Source organism: Pleurodeles waltl, chromosome 2_1 (genome assembly GCF_031143425.1).
Source record: "Pleurodeles waltl isolate 20211129_DDA chromosome 2_1, aPleWal1.hap1.20221129, whole genome shotgun sequence".
Taxonomy (NCBI): Eukaryota; Metazoa; Chordata; class Amphibia; order Caudata; family Salamandridae; genus Pleurodeles; species Pleurodeles waltl.
The window spans coordinates 108,960,225-108,986,554 of NC_090438.1; the positions used below are offsets into that span (position 1 = coordinate 108,960,225).

The window sequence follows — 26,330 nt, forward strand, 5'->3', positions numbered from 1 at the left end:
ATGTTGGTTATTTCACAAAATAATGTGCTTTCTCTCACTTAGGCCCATATTTAAACTTTTTTTGCTCCGCGTTTGTGCCATTTTTTGACGCAAAAGCGGCACAAACTTACAAAATACAATTGTATTTTGTAAGTTTACGCTGTTTTTGCATTAAAATGCGGCGCAAATTCCTTGCTAAAACAATATAAATATGGGCCTTGGTGCCTCTACCAATCTGCAGTCCTTTCCCTTTCTGCTGCCCCTAAGCCCCTCTTGTGCGCCCTGCTTGTCGTATAATGTATTTCAACATTACGTGCCAGCGTGATTGTTGGGAAATCCGAAGCTCACACCCCTCAATCTTACTGACCAAGCTACGCCCCTGCTTAGATCTTACAGGGCCAGACAGGCCTTATATTCCTCCAGGCATTTGCCCAGTGGGCTTGCGCCCCCGGAGGCTGGGTTTGAAACATCAGGGATGTTCCTCCTGCCTCTGTGGCATTCTCCTGCACCCTGGGATTACTTGCAGTAGGTACTGAGAGGCTTCGAGAAAGAGAAAGAAAGAGAGGGAGGGAGAAGGTGAGAGAGATCGATCAGCTGGGGAGGCGAGAGAGAAGATGAGAGAGAATGGCTGTAAAGGGAGTGATTGTGCGAGAAGGCTAAGGGAGTGGGGCTGGAGGATGGAGCGGGCATTCGCACTTTTGTGTGAGCGAGCTTCACTTCACGGACAAGGTCCCAGGATGCAGCAGGCATTGGCACTCTTGTGTTAGCCTGATTCCCGTCACAGTCAGGGCTTTCCAGGAATGAGCAGGCATCAGCACTCTTGTGGGAGCCTGCTTTATTTTGCAGACAACATTCCAGGATGCAGCAATTATTGGCACTCTTGTATGAGCCTTGTTCACTTCACAGGTCAGGTAGAAGGATGCTGCAGGCACTGACACTCTTGTGTGAGCCTTGTTCACTTCACAGACAAGGTTCCAGGATGCAGCAATTATTGGCACTCTTGTGTGAGCCTTGCTCACTTCACAGGCCAGGTCCCAGGATGCAGCAGGTACTGACACTCTTGTGTGAGATTGCTTCACTGCTCTGACAAGCTACCAAGATACAGAAGACATTGGCACTCTTGTGTGAGTCTGCTACACTGCTTAGACAAGGTCCCAGGATGCAACAGGCATTGGAACTCGTGTAGGAGGCGGCTTCATTTCATAGACAATTTCCAGGATGGGGCAGACATTGGCACTCTTGGGGGAGGCGGCTTCATTTCATAAACAAGGTTCTAGGATGGGGCAGTCATTGGCACTCTTGTGGGAGGCGGCTTCACTGCTCAGACAAGGTCCCAGGATGCAGGAGACATTGAAACTCTTGTGTGAGCCTGATTCACTGCTCAGACAAGGATCCAGGATGCAGCAGGCATTGAAACTCTTGTGTGAGATTGCTTCACTGCTCAGACAAGGTCCCAAGATGCAGAAGACATTGGCACTCTTGTGTGAGTCTGCTACACTGCTCAGACAAGGTCCCAGGATGCAACAGGCATTGGAACTCGTGTAGGAGGCGGTTTCATTTCATAGACAAGTTCTAGGATGGGGCAGACATTGGCACTCTTGTGGGAGGTGGCTTCACTTTGTAGCTGACGCTCCACAGAACGGTGCAGTCCTTGGCCCGGCTGCACACGCAGCATTGCTGGGTGACTTGCTTGTGTGCATGGCCGGACATCTGATCTCTCTCAGCTCTTACGCAGCTTAACACACTTGGTGCATGGAGCAGGTGGGCGGTAAGCGGAGCTGGGCATGCCACCGCCATTAACAATGGCACGCACAGGCCAATGTGGGCAGGGGGCCAGGGGCAGGAGGGGGCCTGGGCAGATTCCCCTGCATGCCCAGCGCCAGCTACCACCAGCAGCCATTGCATCTGTGACAACATCAGCAGAAAAGAAGCAAAGCGATGAGTAGAAGCTCCCACAATCTATGGAATGCCAAACAGTGTTTACATTACAGGTAATATAGCCACCTGAGCGAAATATACATTACTACGTGTAAACTGGGAAGAGTTAGCAAGAGCTCTAAACCCTCAACATTAGCTTGATAACTGAGGGATGCTTATGATCAATGTGTACACCTGCGAGTTCTCAAGCGCTGCCATTAAAATCTTATTCAAAGAGAATGAAAAAATGATTAGCGCCTTGTAAGTAATGTCGCGATTGCTTCAACCAATCATAATGCGTAGAACGTGAACACTGACTACTGCTGTCTGCCAGTGAGAGTGTGAAGTAGGGACATAGAACAGAGAGGGATACTTGGTCTGTTTGCCTGTAATGGGTGACATTTGCCAATAACCTATTTGTCAGGCATTAAAAGCTGAAAATTGCCCTCCCCTCACTCCTAACACTTTGAACAGTGGGCATTAAGGCCTACTATAAGCATGGAGATGTTGGTTGACTGATTCGTTATGTTGGTGATGGTCTTACTATAGGAAGTAATGATTTTGGTGTTCGTGTTGGCACAGTATTTGCCACAGTTTTTGATGCTGCTACTGGTAAAATAGGGCTGATTTACAAGGCCCTAGCGCCTCCGTGCGCCACACTAGAGTCATTGTTTTTTACGCTAATGTGGCTCAAGGAGGCAATTTTCATTGCACCATATTTACATAGTGGTGCAATGTATGGCTTGCGCCACTTTGCAACCCTTGCACCACATTATGCCTGCATCATGTATGCAAGGGGGCGTTCTGGAATAAGGAGGCCCAAAAAATGGTGCACTGAAATCTACAAGATTTCACTGCACTATTCTTGGCCTCATTTGTAATGCCTGCTCAGAGCAGGCGTTACAAAGACACACCCATTGAAATCAATGGACCTCCTTGCACTTTGCTGCACTAGCATCAACAATGTTGACACTAGTGCAGCAAAGCGCCACAATGGCGTAAAAAATGTTGACACTATTGGCATAACGTGCGTCATGGTGTGCCACATTCTATATACAGCGCACCCATGGTGTCGTTAGGTGGGGCTGGGGCGATGCAAGAAAACTAGCGCATCAGTGCTGATGAGCCAGTTTCTTGTAAATATGCCCCATAGAGTAATTGTTTCTCTTACTTTATAATCATATGAATGAGAGCATTGACTCTGATGCCAGAATCCATAGGGGCTTTTCATCAGTCCACAGGCAAGAGGTCAGCTCAAACACAGTGTTAGCTCCCTAGCGCGACCCCCTGCTTTTGTGCGGGATACTACAGAAAATCGATTCACAACACGGAGTAGATATACTTATTACACATTGACATGAACTTATTATAGACCACAAGCAAATAAATGGGCGAAAAATCAGTGTCCTCTACATTGGCCAAAGAGGGCCATGTTATATCATCTCCACGGTGAAAAAATATCTGCTTCACAACCCCTCCCGCTCTTGATCTTCTCAAGACAGTAAAGCTGGTATCACTTCAAATTCCAGAAATAAATGGAACACCTAATTTGCTGTTTCCATGAGAAAAATGGTGTGAAAGGAATTTATTGACTTTGAGTTATAGGGTTCCAGTAAAGAACCTCAAAAGTATTTTCATTTGAAAGCCATTATTAGTTTGGATGACTGTTCCTATGACTTTTAACCTTAGATTCCAGGCCGAAATCCAAAATGAGAAGGATTTTTTAACTTAAAAGAGGGCATACAGGACAGCTCTAGTTCACTTTATCCAAGGAATAACTCCCTCAGGAAATAATTCAACTATGTTGGGACTTTTTTTTAACAGAAGTCTCAAGGGATAATAAACACAATATGAAAGCATGCATCTTTTCATCACTCAGCCTGCTATGCCAACTATCACAGTGGTCTCCATCCAACCCTTTCCCTTCCAAACACCTTTAGCTTGTGAGCAAGAGTCCAAACAAAGCAGAAGAAGCTCCGATTGAATAAAAGAGTTTAAGGGACAGGTAAAACATAATCACTTAAAAGAAACACATAATTGCCATCAAAATTGCGTGCCATTGCTTGTGGTGCCAGGCATTAGCTGCCCTTAATTTCCTGGTTTCTTAATTATTGGCTTGAGCTGCAGGTGAAGGCCTATAAAGGTAGGGTGGTAGTTAACAGCCATCATTCGTCAGTACCTCATCATGGCGTTTGTCTAAGTGTTTGGAAATGGAAGCAGAGTGGCTTCTTATGGCTGTTATTTGATTCAAACTGGGATTAATATTAATATACTTTGACCAATGGAATAATATAAGGGAATATCTGCCGTTGAGACCTTGCAGGCGCTGTAATGCGAAACTTCAACCTTCTGCACAAAAATAGTGATGCCCTGAGGAAGTTCACAGGTAGTGAATGAAACGCGTTGGCTGTTGTCTGAAATATTGAAGAGAATAAAAGATCCCATTTGAGAAACACATTTGGATGATTACTTCCTTTATGAACTTTGTCTGTGCTCCTCCAATTGCAGTTTTCAAATATTGGACCATTATTGGTTGCACTCTGGGAGCAGTGATTGCCTGGTTTGGGAGCATCACATAATGTAATATTTGGGACAAGGGGAGGTGCGGTTTGAGTATTTGTCTCACTGTTCTGGTTGGATGATCTTGGTATATCTCATCAGGAACCTGCTCTGGGGTTAATAACTGTGGATGCAACATTGGAATTGGGAGCCAGAAATGTCCTGTTGTGCCTCACATAGAGCGATCACTCATAGCGTTAAATGCAGGGAGATCATGAGGATGCCTTAGTCCTAGGGAGCCTTTCTTAATAAGTGAAACAGCTCAGTGAAAACCTACTATAGCTAGTACCAGGGCCAGGCTGGGAACCCAAAGCAGCCCTGGCAAATTTTGTCAGAGCAGCCCCCATAGGGTGGATAGCGAGAGAGCCTGACCACTACAATAGGGTTTGGGGGGTTCTCTCGTCCAAGAACATTTGGGGAGAAATAGCAAAAAAGGTACATTCTATAACACATTTTTACTATATATTCAATTGTATTAGTCTTTAAAGCACAGTAAATGACCACCTTACTGTGCACCGTGGTACGGCAGTCTTTATTGGGGCTCATCAATGATTCCATTATCACCCTCTAGCAGGGCCTCTCTTCTCTTCATAGCCCCTCTCTCACATGTATTTCATTTGTTTTATAGCACCTCTCGTAGTGGCATAGGGTGTTGGAGCACTTTACATCACACACATACAGGGACAATGAATCATATGTGTGTAAACAGGTGTATAGAAAATGTTACATAAGACAAAGGGGACTACAAGGTGTAGGATTCACATTTCATCTATACTGGTAAGCATTTTTGAGAGTGTCTGGTCTGGGGAAGCATAAACACAGGATTCAGAACGTAACACAGTGGTTAGGGTTGCCTTAACTAATAATTGATTTCTACAACAAAATTTATCAAAGACTGGGACAAAACATAACTTTCTAGCATGTGCCATGCAGTTTGCATGCAGCTCTTCGATGGCAGTTCATAGCTCACTGTGCTAGATTATGAATGAGACTTATGAACTGCACAGTAACACATGGATCTCTGTGACAAAACCAGCATCCCCCTGAGCATTGCACATAACATACTGTTCTGTGATCTGCAAAGTACACATTCTTTACAGTAGGCATATTAACCTTCTGCCCTACCAGAGAGTCAAAACTCCCACTGGACAAAGCTCTGATTTCTCTCCAGCAGTTATATTAATCTACAGAGTTATCTTGGCACTTTTATTGTTGCCAGAAACCATTGGATATACAAGGAATTCTGAAGTGCTTTTAAAACTGCTGAACTGCTACAAAACTGGCCTCTCTTGTAACAAAAGCAGTCTCCCACCCTTCCAGTCTCCTGGGGAGATGCCCAATGCCTGCTACAGCAAGTCCGGCCTTGGCTAGCACCTACTATAGGTCCATGTATCACGTCTCCTGTACGCTATTCATTCTACTTGCTGCTAAATCTTCTAACCATCAACCTCTTCCTTCCACAACTCTTACCAGACCATCTTTCCACCTGAGTTTGTCTAGCAGAGGAAGGGATCACTCATTATTGGTGGTAAAAGAAGAATGCTTTTCTTTTACACATCCAAGACCATAACCGCACCCATCTCTCCACTTTCCTGCAGTGTAATGAAGGCACATAGGTTTCCAGGTCCCACAGTCAGCAACGCAGCCATTATAGCACCCCCTTCTCAATGGTTTGGTTCTTCACCGCCTTCTTCACAAGTCATTGTAAATTTACTAAATCCCACAAAAGTCACGGCTTTCCAGACAACATTCCAAGTCATTGATACCGCCACAAGGCCTGTGAAAAGGCCACTTCCCTGACTGAAGCAGACCAAGATGAAAAGAGAGCTGAAATTTGATGGGGGATATGGCTCAGTGCCTGCCTTTGAAATCCTGCACTTGAGGCAACTTTGGAACACCTACTAAAATCAGAGATTACAGAAATTCCTGTTACAAGACAATACTGGGTTAAAGCAACTCGTAGACGCTGAGACTTTTGCAGCTGTGAAGCCATTTTCCCCACACACATACACACGCCCTCACATACAAGGGTATTCACCACCACCCTGTGGTCTCCTTCCCTCTCTTGCGCTCAAATTCCACGTAGTAGTTTACAGCAACTTACTGGCCATGTTATGTTATGTCATGTCATGTTATAGATGCTTAATATAGTGCAGTGAATCACCTCCGAAGAAGTATCCAGGCGATGGAGTGCAACAATCAGGTAACAGAGCAGAGTCCAAGAATTAGAAAAACCAAGTCTTAAGAAGCTCCTTGCAGTGGGCATAATCCAAGCAAGCCTGTTAAGTGTCATGCAAGAGACCTGCATAACAAAACTATAGGCTCCTTGCTTCTTTTTCCCAGACAATTCCCTTTCCTCCCACATGTCCTACCAGCAGTATCTGACCGCACCTTCCCAACTTTTGTTACAGCTGTCGGTGAACAGTGAGATAAAATTCCCTGATTATTGGAAGAGTATGTTAGTGATCATACCTTATAAAGTCCAACCCCATGAAGCTGAGAATTTATCAGGTGTGATAAAAAGCATTTATTCCCAGTTTTTGGGGAATAACATGAAGAAAATTGTGTCTTGTTGCTTCATTCATGGGAATAATTAACACCTGTCTCTTGCGCTCATTTAATGAACCCCAAAACAGTGAAAGGCAAACTGGTCCCTGCTGGGGTTCTAACCTGCTAACTATGTAGCTGGCTCCTACCTTCAGCTCTATGCATTTTTTTAGACATTTGGTAGGGTTGTAAATTAATGGATAGGTTTGGATATGGATGGGCGGATGGAATGGTGAAAGACTGAACGATGGATGAAAAGATGTAAAGGTGATATTGGGGATATCAACAGGTGGCACGAAGGCTGAAAAGATGAATGGATAGATGCTTGAATGGAAGAGACAGAAGAGCTCTTCCGAGGAGGGTCTCAATGACTTGCTTCACTTGCTTGGTGCTATCAGAGCTTTGGTTCAAAGTGAGGGGTATTTTAATTTTCTGGCTACTCCCTTGACCGGATCTATCAATTTAAAAAAAAAGCTCTGACATGTGAGGGCAGTTGGACCTCAAAATAGGCTGTCCTGAAACACCAAAGCCAGGTCTTCTGGGCCATGTGCATCAAAGGCATTTGCCTTAGATCAGCATTTGGAAAGCTATTAAGTAAATCAGGTCAAGAAAGTGAATATTAATGATGGCAAAGACCTCGCGCAGGCTGTGTCAAGGCAACATTCAATGGAGGCACACATGTGAGCTTTGCTACTTGTGCAGCACAATCTCTCCTTCAGAATCCAGATTTCAGTTCAGCATCAGATGTAACGACCTCACTTTTTATAACATAACACCAGACCACATTGATGACACTTCAGGGGAAGCAAAATGAAGAAACATTTTGAAGAAAAGTAAAATCCGTAGTAAAACATTGTGGAGGGAAAGGTACATTACAATGAGGAAAAGGTACCTTTGTCGAGAAAATAAGAAAATAGAATGAAAAATAAAAAGAGATTCATGGAGATTGCCCCTGTAAATAAAAGGATAAAACGGGTATGGTTGGCTCAGCCCCCTGAAAGTTGGAAGAAAACGAAATTAACACTGGGTAAAAACCAAAATATTAATCTGATGTTAGTGGAACAATAATAAAACAAATGGGGACCCAGAATGAATTACTCTGAGATTAATCTCTAAATAATTATTGGTCCAGATTTAATCTCATGCAAGTGAGGGGTACTCTGTGTAATGAAGGGAGTGGGTGTTGTGAGGGTCAAGACACCAGCCCTGGCCTCACAAACACACTACAAGCCCTCTTTTGAACTTTGTCCCAACTTTCTCTCCTATTTCCTTTTCCGGTCTTGGGCCCCGCAACAACTGGCTATCCATGTGCTTAAGCTGATGCGAGGCGCTTCCCGTCAAATGCAAGGATAGGTAGGTGAATGAATAATAGCCTCTAGAGGCCCACAGACAGTGAGCGATAGGCTGCAATTGCTATACAGACTGAAATAATCACTGAACTCATAAATATCACTTTATGGGACCCAAAGTGGTTCATAGCCTGTCTCCTCAGTCACTCAAGCCTGCACAACTGATGATGATAAAACTGGGCGGAGCTTGACTACATCATATTTGAGGCAGAAAACACAAACATAGCCAAACTTCTTAAATGACTGATGTGACTTGACCCTACCTCCAGCCAGCCATTGAGATCAGCCAAAGAGATTCTCCAGTGTTTGCGTGTGACGCGTCTCCAGACCCCCGGGAAGAGGCACTGGTCTTCGTGCAGGGTAATGGGCTCCGAACTGTAGGGACTGGGGTTCGGGGGTGCTTCACCAGGAAGTTATTTACATTTTGCCTATTGTAACAACTTTCCTGATTGAGTCTCGCGATCTCCCCATGTCTATCCCATGAATACTATGCCTCTCCAGGCCAAGAGGCCCCAGTCTGCCCCAGCCTGTCTCAGTCTGTCCCAATCTGCCCTAGTCTCTCCCACTCTGCACCAACCTGTCCCAGTCTGCCCCGACCCAATCCCAGTCTGCCCCGACCGAATCTGCCCCAGTGTTACCCAATCTGCCCCAGGCTGTCCCAATCTGCCCCAATCTGCCCTAGTCTGTCCCAATCTGCCCTAGTCTCTCCCAGTCTGCACCAACCTGTCCCAGTCTGCCCCGACCCAATCCCAGTCTGACCCAATCCCAGTCTGCCCCGACCCAATCTGCCCCAGTGTTACCCAATCTGCCCTAGGCTGTCCCAATCTGCCCCAGTCTGTCCCAGCCTGTCCCAGTCTGTCCCGACCCAATCTGCCTCAGTGTTACCCAATCTGCCCAAGGCTGTCCCAATCTGCCCCAATCTGCCCTAGTCTGTCCCAATCTGCCCAGTCTGCCCCAGCCTGTCCCAGTCTGTCCCGACCCAATCTGCCCCAGTGTTACCTAATCTGCCCCAGGCTGTCCCAATCTGCCCTAGTCTGTCCCAATCTGCCCCAGTCTGCCCCAGCCTGTCTCAGTCTGCCCCAGCCTGTCTCAGTCTGCCCCAGCCTGTCTCAGTCTGCCCCAACCTGTCGCAGTCTGTCCCAATCTGCCCTAGTCTCTCCCACTCTGCACCAACCTGTCCCAGTCTGCCCCGACCCAATCCCAGTCTGCCCCGACCGAATCTGCCCCAGTGTTACCCAATCTGCCCCAGGCTGTCCCAATCTGCCCTAGTCTGTCCCAATCTGCCCTAGTCTCTCCCAGTCTGCACCAACCTGTCCCAGTCTGCCCCGACCCAATCCCAGTCTGCCCCGACCCAATCTGCCCCAGTGTTACCCAATCTGCCCCAGGCTGTCCCAATCTGCCCCAATCTGCCCTAGGCTGTCCCAATCTGCCCCAGTCTGTCCCAGCCTGTCCCAGTCTGTCCCGACCCAATCTGCCTCAGTGTTACCCAATCTGCCCAAGGCTGTCCCAATCTGCCCCAATCTGCCCTAGTCTGTCCCAATCTGCCCAATCTGCCCCAGCCTGTCCCAGTCTGTCCCGACCCAATCTGCCCCAGTGTTACCTAATCTGCCCCAGGCTGTCCCAATCTGCCCTAGTCTGTCCCAATCTGCCCCAGTCTGCCTCAGCCTGTCCCAGTCTGTCCCAATCTGCCCCAGTGTACCACAGCCTGACTCCTTTAGGCCCCCTCCCTCCTGTTGCCAGCGGCCAGACTATCATGGAAATTCCAAGGGTTTCTTTAGCATTGCAACAGCTGAATAAATCCTGCCCCACTCGGGGATATAAATCTTTTGAGCCTGTGCACAGGCAAAGGAAACCCCATAGCATGCTCATGTTACAGCAGCGTCCAAAATGGGGGAGCGTGGGAAACCTAGAAAAGGGGCCATAAAACAAGGGCAGTGAGGTTTCAAAAAGCGGCTACATATCAGTTTCAAGCGAGCAATCCGGGGTGGGAAAGGTAACCGTGCGTGCAGCCCATGTAAGCCAACCAGAACTCTGCCATTTGTGTCTGCTACATGGCTTCCTATTCAGTCCCATATGTTAAGTTATTGACATTTCTATAGTGCTTTAAAGCATTATTATGGCATACTGGCACTTTCTTCATATGTCTATATGTTGTTTCCTGGTGTTTGTATGTGTTTGATTAGAAAAAATAGTTCCACTTTTTCTTATTAATAAGACTGTTAATATTATTGGAAGATTGTCAAGGTCTAATAGGCCAGAATTAAAGGTGGCCACTATATAACCACTAGATGGCCTGTCATTTAGAATGTCATTTCACAGTACCCCAGTATAACAATATCTGCAGAAGTGTTTCTTACAGGGTTTTGCTTTTCCACTGAAATGAGAGTTTGATTTTGTGGTGGCTTAGTGGGCTAATGCGTCTACTGTAGGGGCCTGTGTTTGAACTTATGGTCACATGTTCAAATCTCGGCAGGTCCCCTCAATCTTTCATCCTTCTGAGGTCGATAAAATGAGTACCATTGAGTTGGTTAACAATAAACATCTATTATTCAGTGCCAAGATGCCCTTCTGGGTGAACATGTGCTTTACAAATACTCATGTTATGTTATTTTTGGACCCGTGATTGTGTATAATTTCTGATTCATAATAGTATGCTCTGTTTTTTTTTAAATAAACCATACCTTTAAATACCACATCAAAATTTAACAAAATAAAAAAGATCCTGGTAAATATTGGGTGTATGGTGGCAAAGAGAGACATTGCTCAGAATTGGGGCTGTGGTCAAACATCTAGTATAAGGAACTGGGAAACCGGAATTGATAAAAGCATGCAGATGGAAAGAGAGGTATACAGGGATAGAGGCTGCCCGCGGAAATTTGGGAAAATGTTGGGGGATGCGATACTGAAAGCGGCAGCTATGGCAACCTGTGGAGCCAGCTAGGTCACAGGGGATAGCGGCCCTGGAACCGTGGACGTGGGAAGGGGAGCCGACACTAACCGCCGCGGGGTGGAAGGGAGAGGGACTGTCTGTTTGGTTCTAAGGCTGGGAGGTAGATTGATTTAGGAGACTTCAATAACTGTATCTCACTCCTGATTCCAGGGCTGTCAGATGGTGAGGGTGGACGGGACTGAGAGAGGTCAAACTAAGCAATGTCAAACAACGTTACTAGAATATTTTTTGTGTGATCAAAACAATAAAAACTAAGGCCCATATTTACACTTAAATGACGCAAATGCAGCGCTAAAAAAGTATAAATATGGCCCTAATTTCATTAAAAAAAAATTTTTTTTTAAATAAACAAAATATAGCAAACATTAAATTCGCCAAATTTCCCAAGTCACCAAAAACAGATAGATTAGGGGAAGAGAAATGTGGGATTTAGGGGGAGGAAGGTAGATGCCATTCGCTGGCCTGCTTCCATTTCATAAATGGGATAATGGCAGAGGTTAGAGAAAAAGAAATGGAGTACAGAGGTGCCCACATTACAAAATTAGTGACTTGAAAATTTGGTGGATTAAATGTCCTGAAGTGCTAAAGACTGCAAACTTCTACACATTTGCAATACAGTAAAACCTACAAATAACCTACAAGTTAAATGACTATACACGTTTTAATTTCTTTCAACCACTTTCAGCTCAACTTGTTTTTTTTCCTTTTCATAGTCTGGATGTTTTCTCTTTCTTTAGGAATTCTGGAGTTTATTAGCCTGGCAGTGGGGCTTGTCAGCATTCGCGGGGTGGATTCAGGACTCTACCTCGGGATGAACGAGCGGGGAGAGCTGTATGGATCGGTAAGTCTGTGTTTTTTGTGGTTCACCCATCTGTTAATATGTGATGAGGGATCAGCAGCTGACCTCATGTCTGTCACATTTGAACAGCTTGAAGAACATGTCATGTGACCTAGTGAAGTATAGACTTCGCGATCATGCAAAAATGCATGTTGTGCCAATTTCAGATAGGACAGCCATACGTTTGGAAGTATATTTGAGTTGCTGAGACATTGGAAAATGATCCCAGATGTATCATTTGATATTCAATTTATTGGGTTCTCTGTCTCTCTGGTTATCTATCTCGCCACTTCCCTGCCCCTATGGCTTCATCATCTCTGGGATCAATGTTTCTGATTGCCTGTCCCTCTGATATTGATCTTCTCTAGTTAGCTGCCTCACTAGCTACCTAACACCCTGTTTAACTACATCTGTCTCTGGCACCCAGTTTGGCTGTCTATCTGGTTAACTTTCTTTATAGATGTCTCTCTGGTTAACCCTCTCTAGAGTTATCAATTTCTATGGTTATTTTCCTGTCCTGTTAACAACCCCTCTCACTAGCTGCCTTTCAGGTCATCTCTCTCCAGTTATCCTTAGCATCTGAGATTATCTTCTGCTCTGGTTATCTGCTTTTCAGCCGCTCTGTTTAGGAGCATCCCTGGCTACCTGGCTCTTTCATCTCCTCTCTCTCTCCAACTGTCTGTTTCTTCCATTCTTCTTCTCTAGTTATCAACCTCCCTGACTAGCTACTTTTCTGGTTACCATCTTCTTGGTCTAGCTGCCCTCTGGCTATATATATATATATACATATATATATCCCCCTTTCATTTTCTGGATGCCAAAATGTTGACTACAGAAACATAATGCTACCAAACTGCTGTGCCTAAAATATTGAGGAACATAATATTGAGAAGAGCAATGCAAATAGGTAAGTATAGATTTACTATTTTTAACTTCACCTCAACGTACCTTTGACCAACAAATCATCAAGCTGTATAGGGCCAGATGTACTAAGGCGTTTTGTAGCTGCAAAGAATCTGATTCACAAAACTGGACTGTTTGTAACCATAAAATGACCTTGTGGTATATACCAAACACAAATTGTGACACTATAACATATTACTGAATCCAAGTTTGGGTTTGCGACTACATATTGAGTTGGAATTTGGAAGGGGTGTTTTAGGGCATCCCTTCCAACTAGCAAATCAGAATGGGATGTATTAATGCTTTGCGAATTAAGGGCCTGCTTTAGAGTATGGGAGGTGGGTTACTCCATCACAAACATAGCAGATATCCCGTCTGCGGTATTACGATTCCCAGGTTTATGACGAAGTAACTCCATCTGCCAAACTCTATATCAGGCCCTAAATCTCATTACAAAACATTAATATTTTGTGTGGGTTACACACAAGTAGTGGTAACCCATACACAAATGGTAAGGGGTACCCAAGGGATCCCTTACCATTTGTGAATGCTGACAAATTTTTTTTAATTCTTAAAAAAGTTTGACCTACCACATTAATATTAATGAGTTAAGTCAAACTGCAACCCACTACAATTTGGTATTTTTCAAACCTACCTATTAGCACTTAGATCAGTTCATAAAATATTGCACTGGTCCCAAAAATACAAGTCGGAAATTGCAACAAGTATTTTATGAAAAGCTTTTAGCACATCTGGCCCATGGATGTAGAGTTAAGTAAAATAAGTCTACACTTGCTTACAGGTACTTGCCGTCTCGATATTCTCGTAGCACAATTTTCTAAATTCAGTATTAAGGCATAAAACCCTTTCGCTACATGTTTCTTTTTCTGTTCATCTGATTTGTCGATAATGTATATCTCTGACTTTTTGCAACTGTGGTAATTTAGCCAGCATGTTATCTCTTTCCCTGGTTATCAGCCTATCTGTCGAGCTGACTCTCTGTTTAGCCCTCTCTCGAGTTACCTTTTACCATTTCCCTCTCCTGTTAACAGCCTCTCTGGTTATCAGTCTCTGTGGCTAGTTGCCTTTCTGGTTATGAGTCTCTCTGGCTAGCAGCCTTTCTGTTATCAACCTCTCTGGCCAGCTGCCTTTCTGTTATCAACCTCTCTGGCCAGCTGCCTTTCTGTTTATCAGCCTCTCTGGCTAGCTGCCTCTCTGTCAGCCTCTCTGGCTAGTTGCCTCTCTGGTTATCAGTTTCTCCAGCTAGCTGCCTCTCTAGTTATCATCCTGTCCGGCTAGCTGCCTTGCTGGGTATCAGCCTCCTTGGCTAGCTGTCTCTCTGAGTATCAGCCTCCTTGGCTAGCTGTCTCTCTGAGTATCAGCCTCCTTGGCTAGCTGCCTTGCTGGGTATCAGCCTCCTTGGCTAGCTGTCTCTCTGAGTATCATCCTGTCCGGCTAGCTGCCTTGCTGGGTATCAGCCTCCTTGGCTAGCTGTCTCTCTGAGTATTAGCCTCCTTGGCTAGCTGCCTTGCTGGGTATCAGCCTCCTTGGCTAGCTGTCTCTCCTGTCCGGCTAGCTGCCTTGCTGGGTATCAGCCTCCTTGGCTAGCTGTCTCTCTGAGTATCAGCCTCCTTGGCTAGCTGTCTCTCTGAGTATCAGCCTCCTTGGCTAGCTGCCTCTCTGAGTATCAGCCTCCTTGGCTAGCTGTCTCTCTGAGTATCAGCCTCCTTGGCTAGCTGCCTCTCTGAGTATCAGCCTCCTTGGCTAGCTGCCTCTCGGTTAGCCCTGTCTTGAGTTCATGGGCGTCAATTCACCAGAATTCCAGGGTTAGCGGAAGTGACATCACACACCGTTTGACCTTTACTTTCACATACACACACATTCTTACACATACACACATCACACACTCTCTCACATAAATACACTCTCACCCACAAGCATGCACACAACATACATTTTAAAGTATTTTTACCTACCTCAGCTGCCAGATAGGGTCAGATTCCAGATAGTTGTACTCCGATTTTATTACACTAACAGTGAATAGTTGTATTCACTATATGTGTAATAAAAAATTGTCAGGAACCCAGGAAAGGGGAACCCTAACAGCGCCCATTAGGAGGAGCCCCCCCGCTTCCATGCAATTATTTTGCCACGGCTGAGGGCAGGGGTCGTAAAGGCAATGACAGGGGTCGCAAGGGGCACTCTAGGGATCGCAGCTGCAACCTCTGGTGACCCCTAAATGACGTTAATGCTGGAGTTATGTTTCTCTGCTCATTTGACTCTCTGGTTAACCTTCTTTCAAGATATTTATTTTGTCATCGTCCTTGCTATTCTTCTGCTTCTCTGGCTAGCTGCATCCCTGGCTAGCTGCTTCTCTTGCTAGCTGCCTGCCTTGGCATCCCCCTCTCCTCTTATCTTCCTCTCTAGTCTTCTCCCTATGTTGGAATCGCCCTCTCTGGCAAGCTGCCTCACTGGTCATCCCATTTTTCTCCAGTTATGCGTCTCTTGTCATCTTCCTCGCTTTTGTCGACCACTTTATTTGTCAGCCTCTCTGGCTCGCTGCCTCTGTAACTACCAGCGTCTCCAGCACGCTGTCCTTCTGCTATCCCTCCCTCCAGGTAGCTGCTGCTAGATTCAGCCTCCTTTTTTGTTAACGACCTCTATGGCTATCAGCCTCTCTGGCTAGCTGCTGTCTGGTTATCAGCCTCTCTGGCTAGCTGCCTCTCTGGCTAGCTGCTGTCTGGGTATCAGCCTCTCTGGCTAGCTGCTGTCTGGCTATCAGCCTCTCTGGCTAGCTGCTGTCTGGTTATCAGCCCCTCTTGCTAGCTGCCTCTCTGGCTAGCTGCTGTCTGGGTATCAGTCTCTCTGGCTAGCTGCCTCTCTGGCTAGCTGCTGTCTTGTTATCAGCCTCTGTGGCTAGCTGCCTCTCTGGCTAGCTGCTGTCTGGGTATCTGCCTCTCTGGCTAGCTGCTGTCTGGTTATCAGCCTCTCTGGCTAGCTGCTGTCTGGGTATCTGCCTCTCTGGCTATCCGCTGTCTGGCTATCAGCCTCTCTGGCTAGCTGCCTCTCTGGCTAGCTGCTGTCTGGGTATCAGCCTGTCCGGCTAGCTGTTGTCTGGTTATCAGCCTCTCTGGCTAGCTGTTGTCTGGTTATCAGCCTGTCCGGCTAGCTGCCTCTCTAGTTATGAGCCTTTATGGCTTGGTGCCTCTCTGGTTACCCCTCTGTCCAGTTACTTGTCTCTGGTCACCTTCCTCTGTAGCTATTGACCTCTTTAACCAGCTGCCTCCCTTGCCACCCTTCTCTCCAGTTATGTTTCTCTGGTCATCTTCCTCTATCCTAATCAGCCTTTCTGGCTAGTTACATCTCTAATTATCAGCCTCTCTTACTAGTTTCCTTTCTAGTTCTCCCCCGGTATCTATTTTCCTGGTCATCTAGCTTTCTGGTTATCTGTCTCTGGTTCTCTGCCTCTGATAACCAGCCTCTGGTTAGCTGCCTCTGGTTAGCTGCCTCTAGTTAGCTGCCTCTAGTTAGCTGCCTCTCTGGATGAGTTTCTCTTCTCCTCTGTGTTTCTCTGGTTGCCTTTGCCGCTTAGTCCAGCTTTCTGGTTGTCTCACTGTTTCTCTGCCTGTTGCTCTCCAAGTCCCTCACCATCCTGCTCTTCGACGGTATGTCTCCTTTTCTGTCTGCTTCGTTCCCTCTCTCATGCTCGCCTTTGCTCTCAGCTGCTCACCTTTCATGTCCTTGCAGGCCTGCCTGCCTGTAATGCTGTCATCCGAAAATCTGTCATCTACAGGGCCCTGGTATTGGACTCACCTTTTCACAAGTCACAGTGAGGAAATAAAAGGGTAGTGGTGAGAAGTACACATTTTATAATTTGATTATGAACTCAGTTTGCATATATAAAAAATCATTCACGGAGACAGCAACACAATTTACATCCCTTGTTCCCAGCATAGCTGTGCCTTCGGCGCACCTTCTGATCTTAGGCAAGTGCCCCGATCTCCTGGTGCTTCTGTTGCCGGGCTCTAGAGTGTTTGGGAGATGCCTTTGGCTAAAACTGAATACATGACTTCTAATGAAGATGTCACAGATATCACTGATCTAAGTCTAGCGCCGAGAAGCTGCGGCAGGGCGCTATTCATTCATTGGTCAATTGTTTATCTTTAGCGAACCCTTCCCAGGGTGAAATTAGGCCTATGTTCATTCAATAGCCAAAGCCACCACATCAGTGCCATGTATTCAAGGGGCTCCTACTCCCCAAATGTCCTTTGCCTTTGAGTATTCACGCGTGCTGAGTTATCAACGTGGTCACAATACTGAGTAAAGTCAACATTTTCCTGATTTTGTTTGTGTTTCACAAACGTGGAAGGCTTAATCCGCCTGTCAGCTCTAGCCCCACCGCTGTCGATTGTCAGCAGGCTGAAAAATTAGGATTACGGTGCATGGATTGTGGCACTTTTTCACATCAAAGATTTTTCCATGTGAAATAATCCCTTCCCTGGCACCACCCATAAAATGGAAGCGGCTGGTGCACTCCCCTAAACTCACACAGTACTTACACTGCCAATGACTGGGAATTGTCCAACATATTCGGCTTTGCGTGGGTTCACCACGTTAGCGATGTATTCTTCCTTTGTTCTCCCATCCCTCAAATTAAACTCGTGGATATTTTTTGACAGGTGTGCTTCACATGCATGTGCACAATTATTGGAGGATATGTCCCACAACAACTTTGCTAGCGTGATCCATTTTTGATACAAACATTGAAAAGGTGTGTGGTTGAGTGCTCAGCATTCTCGAGGTGGGGGAGCAGTGTTTGACAACCAGTGATGGTGAGTTCACGGCCAATTTCTCTAGGCCACATTTTTGAGTGACACGCGATATAATTACAGCCACGGCTTGGCTAGTAATTTAGAGAGAGACGAGTCAGCTCCCATCTTGCAGGCGATGCCTTGCCTCCCTGGGATGAAAGGCGGCGCTCTTTTGATGTGGTGCTGAAAGCCTTGCCAGGGCAGGTGTCTGCCTTTCTGTTGGCACTTAATAGCTGAGCTCGGATCCTTTTGTTGAAGCCGTAAATCAGGCCTGATAGATATTTATTTTCAAAGCACGAGAGGTCCTTTGCCTCGTCACTGGCACAAGCTGAGGCTGCAAGACCTGAACTGGCTTTTTAGCAGCAGCTGGAAAAAGCAGACAGCAGACCTGTTACTTCTCCAAGATGGACGGTCTATTAGAGAGCTCTCAAAGCACAAACATGCAGATCTCTATTGGATAGTCCCTTGTTGCTGTCAATGTAACCCATTGCTAACACGATGGTGTATTTTCAGTAAATAGAATTCAGTGCAAAGGTCCACTTGCCTCTTTTTTGCCAAACAATCACTGACTTTCAGTTATACTGGTTGGTGATTAATTATTTCCAGTGGATGCAACACGGCTTAAGTTAATGCAACAAATGCATCTCAGATAGCCACTTACAGAACTGTCAGCCACTTACAGAACTGTTTTTTTATTGCATTGCAGCATTTATGGAGCACTTACTACTTACTGTGGTGCACTGGAGCGCTTGCCTACATGAGCAGCAAGTGTGAGGTTGGATGGTGTCTTTGTGACCCTGCTGGCATTGGGTATCAAGGATGCGTTTGAATCCATAATTACCCCTAGGTTTCTGACTCCTCTGATTTGTTGGAGGGGGATTGAGTTCCTTGGGCACATGAGGTAATCTGGTATTTTTGTCACTGTTGGCAGGTGATGATCTCTGTCATTGCGGTGTTGATCTGTACATGGTTACCCATCATCCATGCATTTATAGTGCGAAGGCAGTAGTAAATTTTTTAGTTCTAGAGGTCTTCATCCTTTTAGAGAATGATGTGAGCGTCCTTCACATAGTTGTAATAGGTGATGTTGAATGATGTAATCAGGTCTGGTAAGGGGAATAGGCAGATGTTGAACAATAGAGTAGATATGATGGACCCCTAAGGGACTGAGGTGTGAGGAGCTAATGTGAAAGGTATACCATACTTTGTCTATCTCTGGGGTAAGAGCAATCCATTTTGGAGCATTTTCATTTATTCTGAGTTGATTAACTATTTGTAGTATCATGCATCTGATATGAATATAATTGCAGTTACATGTAATAAAGTAGGCTTTTAAAGTTGATTTGGTTTAAACGTCTTTTTTATTACATGCATTCTTTCATTTATCTAACTCTGCCATACCTGCCTTAAAAATCCTGAACTAGCCCTTGATGTTGTCATTCCCTGAACACTAGAAACCCATTGCTCTCCCCTACCCTCAACCCTAAAAGCACCTAACTACCCCTAAATGCTACCAATGTGTGTACCCTACCAACTGCTTTTTACCCTTCAACGCTACCCTTCTCTAAACCCTAAAACCCTGCACTACCCTTTTCCACACCCTTCCATGAATGCTGAAAACCCTTTATTACACCGTAATGCTTCCAATCCCTGAACGCTACCAACAAATTACTAACCCTTAAAGCTACCCTTCCCTGAATCCTACAAATCCACCCTCTTCCCCACCGCACTGTAAATGTTCCTCTCTACTTTAGTAGGAGGATGGCCCCATGGACCCTGCTCCCAGTACATTTTCCTTTGCCATACAAGGCACAACATTCTTCGCTTTTTTCTTGTAGCACAACTTTTTCAATTTTTTCAGTACACAACATTTTTGATACAACTTTTTTTGCCCTACTTTTTTCTGCCATTATTTTCAATGCAAACCTTGAGCAACCGCATAAGACTCTTCAATTACGCATAAGGATATTTTTAACGAAAATCTGGAATGACACCATGAGGGTCTTTGGCCTACATTTATACATAATGAGCCTTGTTCACCAACACATATATAAAAAAGATGTGTTACAGATGAGTTTTTAAATTTACGTCTGGCGCGCACACACAATCCTGGTTCTGATCCCCAGGTGTGGGGCATCCGTAGCCTGTTAGAGAGATATACAATAATGTTTTTTATGTTCTTTTTATTAAAGTTTCTTTTGCATAAAAATGATTAGCCTTCCTAGTACTCCTGTCAAAAGATGACTGTAGTTGCACTTTCCAACACTTTCGGCAGCACTCATATCTAGATAACATGTAAGTTTGAAAGTGAAAGTCTGTGTAGTTAATAGTATACAACTTGAGAATATTTGAGAATTTTCCCAAAAAGGTATGACTGTGGGAGCTGACCTTACTTTCCATTGCTTTTTTTCCCTACAGCTCTGCAGAAACTATTCTGCAAATTCTTACTTCTGTATAACAAAGTGTAATGAGTTGGGCTCAGGGTAAAATTCATGAATTGCGAAATGGACCACATTGCCCTTTTCAGGTCTCTCCTATCACACAGTGCAAGCTATCTGTTGGAGAAAAGATTTTGTCACCTCACAGTGGGCTTATAGTCTGCCCATTGTATACCACTGGTTTCCTTTACTGTCACTTTCATTTGTTAGCTTATGTGTGCTTTCATTCCTCTTCTGGTGTTTGTCCCTCCCTAAAAGCATAGACTCATTGCTAGTTTTCTTCCACTGCTTGTTTTTCAAGAACTACTTTCTTCTTTTGGGTTAAGCACTACATGAAAGTGCATGTATTTTTTGGTTGTCTCCTGTGTGTGCTTCTCTCCCTAAGCCGCACTCTGTGTTGCTCTCTGTTGCACGTGTGCTTCTTCCCCCACCCCCTGCACGTTGTGCTTGCCCTCATGTACCTTTGCCCCGCATTGCTTTCTCTGTGTGCTCCTCTCCTTTTGCTCCATATTGCTCTCTCTTGCTCATTGCTTCTCTCCCCCACTGCCACCCTCTGTGTTGCTATCCACACTCGCTCCTTCCATGTTGCTTCCTCCCACCCGCTCCCTCTGTGTTGTTTCTCCCACGTGCATCCTTTGTGATGCTTCTTCCCTCCCCATCCTCTGTATTGCTCAACCCAGCTTAAAAAAAACACTTTTGCCCCATGTACTTTTTAGTTATTTTTCTCTTCAATTCAATTAAAAAAATCTATAAGTTTGTATGTGTGCACATGATGTATGGTGGGTGCAGCAGCCGCCAAGTCAGAGTACCTTTTTTGTTTGTTTTCTTTAGCCGTGCTACACAGCATTGGTGATGCTGTACAGCATGGCTAAAAAAAATAATTGGCAAAGCCACTATGTGGCAAAAGCAAGACCTATCTGCCATGAACAAGCAGTACAGTCCACAAAACCTGGCAATTTGCAGTTCCTGGGCAACTTGTTGGCAGCTTTCCGCCTTTTTTTCATCTGAAGCAGGGGGTAAACAAATCAAAGAAAGTTCGCAAATTTGTCCTATGGTCTACTTCGCCTTACCACAGAATGAAAAAGGAAATGTTGCCTAACCCTGTTCTCTGTAGAAAATATTCATGTGCAAATGGCACTTGCACAGGAAAGATAGATTTATGACTGACCAGTGAGCTTTGCATGAGGAAGTTACAACCTTTCACATGTGTAAGCCATGCCTGGTCGTGGCAAACGTTTTGTGTGTCAGACCCACTTATGTAAGTCATCTGAGCACCTTCACGATGTCGGTATATACGAACTACCCTATAGCCTGGGTTTTGTAAATTAGCCCTGAAGAAGTCAACTGGACTGTTCCTGACACAACATTTATACAGTACTGCTGATCAAAATGTTAAACATTGATACACACATTATAAATCCTGCTTGGCATCTACTTCCTCTAGGGGACATGCTGTCGGTGAGAGGAGATTTGCATATACCATGGGCGTAAAAAGAATGATGTGGCTTTTTTAGTATTGTGTCAATCAATCAGGGATTTGTAAAGCGCGGCTACTCACCCGTGAGGGTCTCAAGGCGCTGGGATAGGTGGGGGCGGGGGTACTGAGGATCAGTCAAAGAGCCAGGTCTTGAAGTCCTTCCTGAACTGCGACAGGGTGGGGGACTGCCTGAGGTGGATGGGGAGGGTGTTCCAGTTCTTGTGTGTGTACCTATGTGTACCTCTGTGTTCTTTTATTCCATCCATGTTATGTCTTATTCAACACTATGCATTTGTACTTACGTTTTGCAGTCTTTTTTATTTAAGAGCATGGACCACGCCCACCTACCTGAGCATTGTGCAGTTTTAATCAAAGCATAAGTACTTCGTTTTTTTAGTCTTGGTATTTTGAAAAATGAAATAAATATGTAAAAATTAGAAATAAAAACAATAAACTAAAAATAATAGAATAAAAATAGAAACAGAGAAAATTCCATAATCCATATTCTTTAGCAGGATTTTTGTGCACTTCATACCTGGGTCGAAGCTGCCTACAATCACCTTGTTAGTTATGGTATAGAAACAAAAACACAGCTACATGAATACTACAGGGTGCATGCTGCCTGGGGCTGTTCTCTTTTTGTTAAAATGGAGTAGAAGTTCTAACCAATAATACCTGGAGACTTAGATTGTGGTAAAGTTTAGAGTTGGGTCACCTACTCATAACAATCGTCTACCATAATAAATGGCATATACCAAGGGTACACCTCGGCATGGCAACAATTGCTTGCATTCTTGGCAAAGGTAGAACCAATATTGAATTGTCTCAGAGCCTTAAGAGCATTAAAATAGGGGTCTCCAACCTTTTCTGTAACAGAACCTACTTACTTTCAGTGAAAATCATACAGAGCTACTAATATTATTAGTGTTATAATAGTGACCACAACAGACAAGATTACATTGGTGGCCACCATATGCAGGATTACTATCAGTGATCATCTCAGCACATCAGGCAGGGTTCAGAGTAGTACTGTAAAAAGGCTTTGTCAAAATGGAATGCCTCTAAATGGGTAATACATAACAATCATAGATGCAGTGCCCTTGGCACCAGGGTAATAGTACTAATAAGTCCCCTGAACGCCATATGATTTATCACTCAAATATCACCTTTAAATACATTTCTCTCCAAACAGCTTCTAAGTTCTTAAAATACACACTATTTTTACTCTAATACATACCTTTCAATCTTGGTATACGTGTAGATTAATTCAACTAAGCAAAAGCTTCTAATTTTGCAGTCTGGGCTGTACATGAAAGAGCTACTTGCAGGTAGTTGGAGAGCTACCAGTAGCTCATGAGCTACATGTTGGAGAAGCCTGCATTGACAGAAAGCCTGTAGCATACATTTCCAGGACACATGAAGTGAGAAGAGTCAACTCTGTGAATAATCTAGACTTTGCAGCCCATAATTCCATTTGCACCCACTGAATATGAGAAATATGTGAGACATATTTTTTCGTTATCAGGCCACTCTGTGGTGCCTAAGCTGTGGTAATAGGGCAGCTGGTGAGATGAAAAGTTTATCAATATGTAATAAATAAATTCATCTTTATAAAAATTCAATAAAACAAGACATGTTAGGAAAAAAGTAATGTGCCCAAACATTCCAAAATAGCCAGAAGTCATTGACACGTCCTAAATGAATTACTTCTACATACACTATACGCTTACATGATATATATACACCACCTGCAAATTAGACAGTTAATGGTTATCATTCAGCAATGGATACCTTTGTGTTTCTGAAATGTAACTGTCCTCTAGATGTACAGGGCTGCGAAAGAGAGCATAATTTCGACCTTCCTGTCAGCTGTCATTGGTACTGTCAGTTCTCTGTACCTTTCAAAAACAAACCCTGCCCTCTGTGTAGAAGTCCTTGCTTACCCAGGGACAGCACCACTAGCTCTGAAAGACAGAACATTATTGAAAAAGAAGTTGTTCTCTGCCACACACACACCAATTATGATGTGTTCCAATAAATCGTAGAACTGTTAAAAATTCTAGAAGAGAAAGTTGAGATGGATAGATCAATCAATCAATCAATCAATCAGCGCTTGTAAAGCGCAGCTACTCACCTGCTAGGGTCTCAAGGTGCTGGGGGGGGGGAGTGTAGCGCATACCGGAGAGGTGGTTTAAAAAAACCTTGTCTTCAGTTCCTTCGGGAAGCTGAGGAGGGAGTTGGTTAGTCTGATGTGGAGGGGTAGGGCGTTTCAGGCGGTGGCTGCGAGGTAGGAGAAGGAGCGTCCTCCTGTTCTGGTTTTCCGGATGCGGGGTACTTCTGCGAGAGAGAGCCGGGCTGAGCGCAGGGCCATTTGTAGATTTGAAATGGATCTTTGTCTTTTGTGGAACTAGCTTCATTTTATTGTCCCGGGCCCCACATAAAATTTACAACATGCATGATTATATTGTTGATGGGGAAGTTACATTTAATGAAAGACCAAACCTCAGTCAATTTGGAACTACATCAGTTATGCTGCCTTTTCACAAATATGATGTTGACTTGGGCTGGAAATGCAGAAGCTTGCTAAATTCTTCAAGCAAAGCATATCTTAATTCAGTGCTTTTTTTGTTTCACAGAAGAAGTTAACAAGGGAATGCGTTTTTCGTGAGCAGTTTGAAGAGAACTGGTACAACACCTACGCGTCCACGCTCTACAAGCACGCGGATTCTGAGAGACAGTACTATGTGGCCTTAAACAAAGATGGCTCCCCACGCGAGGGATACAGGACTAAAAGACACCAGAAATTCACCCACTTCCTGCCGCGGCCTGTGGAAACGGCCAAAATCCCTGTCATGTACAGAGATCTCTTCCACTATAGGTGACGTTTTCTAGGTGATGGCTCTCGGTGTGATGTACATACAGGATCTGGGTCCCCGTCTTCTCGCTGAAGCTCTCTTTCCATAGTCATTCCTATAAACTACTTAGGTAACGTAGAAAAGCACTTACATTGACTTCTACACACTACCGCTCCTTGCCATCTTAAATGTATATCTGGGCTATTTCTGTCGGGGAGGGTGGTGCCAGAAGGCCTGGGATCACTGCATATAACTTCTGGTCTTCACTTTCTGGTCCATACGTCTATTCAAAGAAATAATGTGGAATATCACACTCAAAAAGAGAAAAGAAATAAGCAAACAAGTCCCCCCCCAACTAATGGATGCAACAGGGAACGAGGCACCACAGACTGACACAGATGCTGCTGATAAGCTTGGAACTGATATATGCTAAGGAAAAAAAACTATGGATGGTACCCTGCTGAAGAAGAGGTTTTTTGGTTTTGTGTGGGCTCATGGATTGATCCCGACGTGTGATGTTCCTGCTGTGGGGAACGTTATTAAGATACAGGCATGGATACTGTGCATAAGGACAAAACCCTATTTATATAAAAAAAAATGTATAGTATATTTATTTTATATATTTATTTATTTCAAAATAACTTTATTTTTAATGAGAGATGTTATGACCGGATTTTTTTTCGACAGGGAGAAAAAAAGGTCCTACTGATAAAGGAGACAAAATAATAATTTTGACTTTAAAAGCTTGCTGGCAATAAAATTGTCTTTATATTGTGGACTACTTTTTAAATTTCTTGTTGTTCATTTGCTCACCGTGATCGATCAGTGTGTATTCTTGCACATGCAGTGAATAGACTGAAGAAGACGTGATTGCCGAACTTTCAACTTCCAACAGTTTAGCTTATGAAATTAACACTTCTCAGGAATTAACAAACACTAATGTTTTTCCTCAGTTGTGTGACCCAAATCTCACTGAACCAGGGCACCCAATAATGATTAATGGCTCCCTAAAATTGTTTGTCCCTACTTATTCCAACTATGCATGTATCCACAGGTAAGTTTGCATACTGTCCCACAACAAAATCACTGGGAAGCCAGAAGATGTTTTCAGCTTTTTCAAGGTCTGCAAGAAGGTGACAGGAGATTAATAAATCTCCATCAGTGCTCCAAGCAGATTTAATTCACACTCATTGGCCATGTCTGCAGCATCCAATTGGAATCACTGTGATCAACCACTCTGAAAAGTTTTAGGTTCGGATTTAGGGTTTGTCAGGTCTTTTCTAATGTTTGCGTTTTCTCCCATTTCATTTACAAAAGTGGGTGTTTTACGATAAGTCTGCTTCTGGCCATTTGGCATAGAGTTAAAATATTTTTTATTTATGAGAGGCTTTTGTGTTCATGTTCAGTTTTCACATTTAGCGGATTTAAGCATTTGCACTCACATTTGTTGCAGTTTCAGTTCTACTTATGGATACATATTTGCACATTTATTTCGAGGTACCAAGCCAGCGAGATAAAATGTATGAAGGAGCTGGGTGCTTGTGCATGAAGTAACTTGCTGGTTTTGTTACAAGTTATTAAAGCATTCAATGGGGCATCCCTTTTGGAAGATCACTCACATGTGAAGTGAATGTTCTTGAATTTCAAAGAGTTCTCTGCACCCTGCAGCGACTGTCCTCGAGTTGGGGACTATAGCTCCCCGGGACT

The 26,330-nt window shown here is 44.4% G+C and overlaps 1 protein-coding gene across 2 annotated transcripts in view; it reads left to right on the forward strand.

The window, feature by feature from the left end:
- Positions 1-25,401, forward strand: part of FGF16 (fibroblast growth factor 16) — a 42,904-nt gene extending 17,503 nt beyond the window's left edge. Inside the window, exons 2-3 of one of the 2 annotated variants that reach the window (XM_069211049.1) lie at positions 12,039-12,142; positions 24,408-25,401. In XM_069211049.1, the coding sequence (XP_069067150.1) occupies positions 12,039-12,142; positions 24,408-24,650 (347 nt within the window). In that variant the 3' untranslated portion in view covers positions 24,651-25,401. Of the gene's footprint in view, positions 1-12,038; positions 12,143-24,404 lie in introns of both variants that reach the window. The other variant, XM_069211040.1, reaches the window with a different exon arrangement.
- Positions 25,402-26,330: the final 929 nt, after the last annotated feature.